At 40.9% G+C, this 3,322-nt stretch overlaps 1 protein-coding gene across 1 annotated transcript; it reads left to right on the plus strand.

Annotated features, from left to right (window-relative positions):
- Positions 1 to 227: 227 nt before the first annotated feature.
- On the plus strand, positions 228 to 2,598 carry CSUI_009369 (sas10 c-terminal domain-containing protein; the record flags this gene model as incomplete). The annotated part of the gene is made up of 3 exons (XM_068069485.1): positions 228 to 1,091; positions 1,451 to 1,726; positions 2,353 to 2,598. Coding segments are annotated over exons 1-3 (1,260 nt in total), but the record flags the coding sequence as incomplete, so codon positions are not given.
- Between the last annotated feature and the right edge of the window lie 724 nt (positions 2,599 to 3,322).

Below are 3,322 nucleotides of genomic sequence, written 5' to 3' on the forward strand. Positions count from 1 at the left end.
CTCTCAATTTAAAGAAAAAGACGTCTTTCATCTTGTCCATTTTCCTGTCCATCTGTATTTCTTCTTTTGCGACGATAAGAGAAAGATGATGTGAGGGAAACGTTTTTCTTTCTCTCCTTCATAGAATTCTCTGGCGAATCTCTGGTGTATGTACACTCAAGAGACTCCTTTCCGAGATGCATCTCTTTCTCCTTTCTTTTCTTTCTAGAGCATCCTTTCTCGTGTCTCAAGGAAGGACTATGTTGGCCTTCTTCTCTTCATAGAACTCTCTATGACGTACATACATAGCCAGTGCTTCTATGGCGACTGCAGAAGACTAAAATGTCTAGATCATATCAACAGAACTGTGTGATATGAAAGAAGAGGGTTACTCTTCTATGTCGTCTCAAGAAGAGGACAAAAAAGGCATCTCTCATACACCTGTGTGGCTAAAGAGATTACAAAGAAAGAGGGACTGCCCGTCATTCTTTCTTTATTTCTTTCGTATCTCCTCCTCTCTTGTCTCCTTCTTCCTTTCATTTTTCTCTGTGTCTTCATCTCTTTCATTCCTCAGTCGCTCCCTTCTTAGATACCTTATGATGACTCCTCTCTTGTGCTTGTCTGTCTGTCTGTCTCTTTGCCTATCTCTCTCTCTCTCTCTCTTTCTGTTTTTCTCCTTCATTCTCTCAGATGAAGAAGATGAAGAGGAGGGAGAAGAGGAAGAAGAAGAAGAAGAAGAAGAGAGAGAAAGAGAATCTCGAACAGCCTGGGGCCGATCTGCCAAGGATTTCTACGGAGCGGGGGACGACGACGAAGAAGACGACGACGATGAGAATTCCGAGAATGAAGAGACAATGAAAATGCGAGAAGAAGAAGCTCGAGTGATCGAAGAAGAAGAAGATGTAGAGGGCTTAGATGAAGAAGATTTCGGTATGCAGCAGCTGCAAGAAGTTGTCAAAGATCTCCAAAAGAAGAAAAAGAAAAAGATCCAACACAAACCAACAGGAACCGAAGAGAAAAGTGATACAACGGACAAGACAGGAAAAGAAGATGAAGATGAAGAAGAAGAGGAAGACGAAGAAGATCTTTCCCTTATCGATGGCGAGACAAATGTAGGTCGATCTCTCTATTATCTCTCACTCTCTCTTCTTTGTCTCTTCTTCTTCTTTCTCTTCCTTCGGCTTTTCTTCTCCTCCTCCTCCTCTCATCGTCTTTTGTTTCAGTTCTTTCTCTCGACACCTTTCTTTCCTTGCTTCTTTCTTAGCTGTCTCTTTACTTATCTTTCTTTTTTCTTTCTCTCCCACCTCTCCGTCTTTTTCTCTCTTGCTCGTATCTACTACTTCTTTCATTCTCTTTTCTGTATAGTTACTTCGACATTTCCCTCCTATCTTCTTCTCTCAGACATGGTAAGATCCTCGATCTCTTTCTTCTTCTTCTTCCTTTATGTCTCCTTTCTTTCTTTCTTCTTTAGACTGTTCATAGTCTCCTTTCACGTCTTTCCTCTTTCTCGTCGATGATCCCTGGCACCGATGCGATCCTAAGGCCGAGGCAAGGAGACAACTTTGTCAACCTTCCCTTAGAAGATTTGAAGCGTCTATCTAAAGAAGAAAGAGAAAGAATTCTTGAAGAGTCTCATCCAGAGCTTCAAGGTCTTTTAGCTCAACTCCATACAGCTCTTAAGACAGTCCGGAGGTCGATCAAGCCTGTTTTAGATCAAGTCAAATCTCGGTCTTTTATGACGAAGGAGGTCAGTCCTATCAAGGAATCGTTCAAAGAGAGGCACATCTAAATGAAGAAAGAAAGCCGTCATATCCTTCTTTGTCTTTCTTCTCGTCTCTGTGCTTTTGACTTCTCTTTTAACTTCTCTTCTTGTCTCGTTTCTCTCTAGTTAGGAGAGAATGAAGAAAAAGAAGAAGAAGAGGAGGAAGAAGAAGCAGACATGTAGGAATTGTACTTCTTATAGTAGTAGGCCGTCTATGTGTATCTTCTGTGTATCTTTCTTCTTCTTTTCTTATCGGGGCCGGAGCTCTTTTCGCTCTCTCGTGTCTGGTAGATCAGATGGCGAAAAGGCTCACACCCCCCCCCCCTTTAGTCTCCATGAAGATCGAAAGACTTTCCTTTCCTCGTCTTTTTCCTCTCCTTCTTTTTCTTCTGCTTGCTTGTGTGGTTCGTGTTGTATGATAGAGAGGCCGAGCTAGTCTTTTCATTCATTCCTTCAGGCCCTTTGCATGTCTTTCTCTCCTATCTCCGACCCGCTCAAATATCTCTCTCTTACCTCTCTCTCTCTTTCTTTCTTTCGTATCCCTTTCTTTCTTATCTCTTTCTCATCTCTTTCTTTCTTTCTTTCTTGTCGTCTTTTGTATTTCTGTCCAGGGTATATCTTTTCTGGATGTGAGGAACCAGCTTCTGTGCGCGTATGTGATGTATTTGAGCTATTATATTCTTCTCAAGACCCATGGCATAGCCGTCAAAGATCACCCCGTCATAGAGAGATTGGTCGAGATAAGAATTCTCCTTGAAAAAATACGTCCTATCGAGAATCGATTGCAATTCCAAATGGATCGATTGCTACAGCTAGCTGCTAGCCAAGACAAAACAACAGAAAGTGAAGATGATGAAGGTAAACATGGGGCTGCCTCTCTTTCTTTCCTTCTTTCTCACTCCTTCTTTCTTTCTCACTCTTTCTTTCTTTCTTTCTCACTCTTTCTATTTGAGGAGGAGAGGGTAGCAATAGGTATCTTTGTTTTCTCTTCTTCTTCTTCCCTTGGATTTCGTCTGTCCTGCCAGATATCTTTGCCTTTTAGTCTAGTGTTCATCTCTCTTCACATCCCCACTTTCTCTACTATGACTCCTTCACTCCTGACTCTCCGTACATCTCTCTAAGCACATGCAATGCTCTACCCTATCCACACGTCTTCAGACCTACCTATCTCCACCTCTCTCTGTCTCTTACGTATAGCTAGCATCTCTACCTCTCTAGCTAGCTATCTCCACCTCTCTCTGTCTCTTACATATATCCAGCATATATCTGGATCCGTGAATACCCATCTATATATGTGGATACATGTGTGTAGTATGTATATATATGTACAAATGGCTGTATGTTGTCTGTTCATGCCTTCCCTTCCTGACTATGATGTATGTGTATGTGAATATGCATATGTATACTATGTATATGTATATGTGAGATGTGTATGAATGTGTTTGTATGAGTATGTATAAGTATGTATGAATATGTATGTATGTATGGATATGTATGTATGTATGAATATGTATGTATATGTATGTATGAATATGTATGTATGTATGGATATGTATGTATGTATGGATATGTATGTATATG

Source organism: Cystoisospora suis (assembly GCF_002600585.1).
Source record: "Cystoisospora suis strain Wien I chromosome Unknown contig_5578, whole genome shotgun sequence".
In the NCBI taxonomy this organism is placed as follows: Eukaryota; Apicomplexa; class Conoidasida; order Eucoccidiorida; family Sarcocystidae; genus Cystoisospora; species Cystoisospora suis.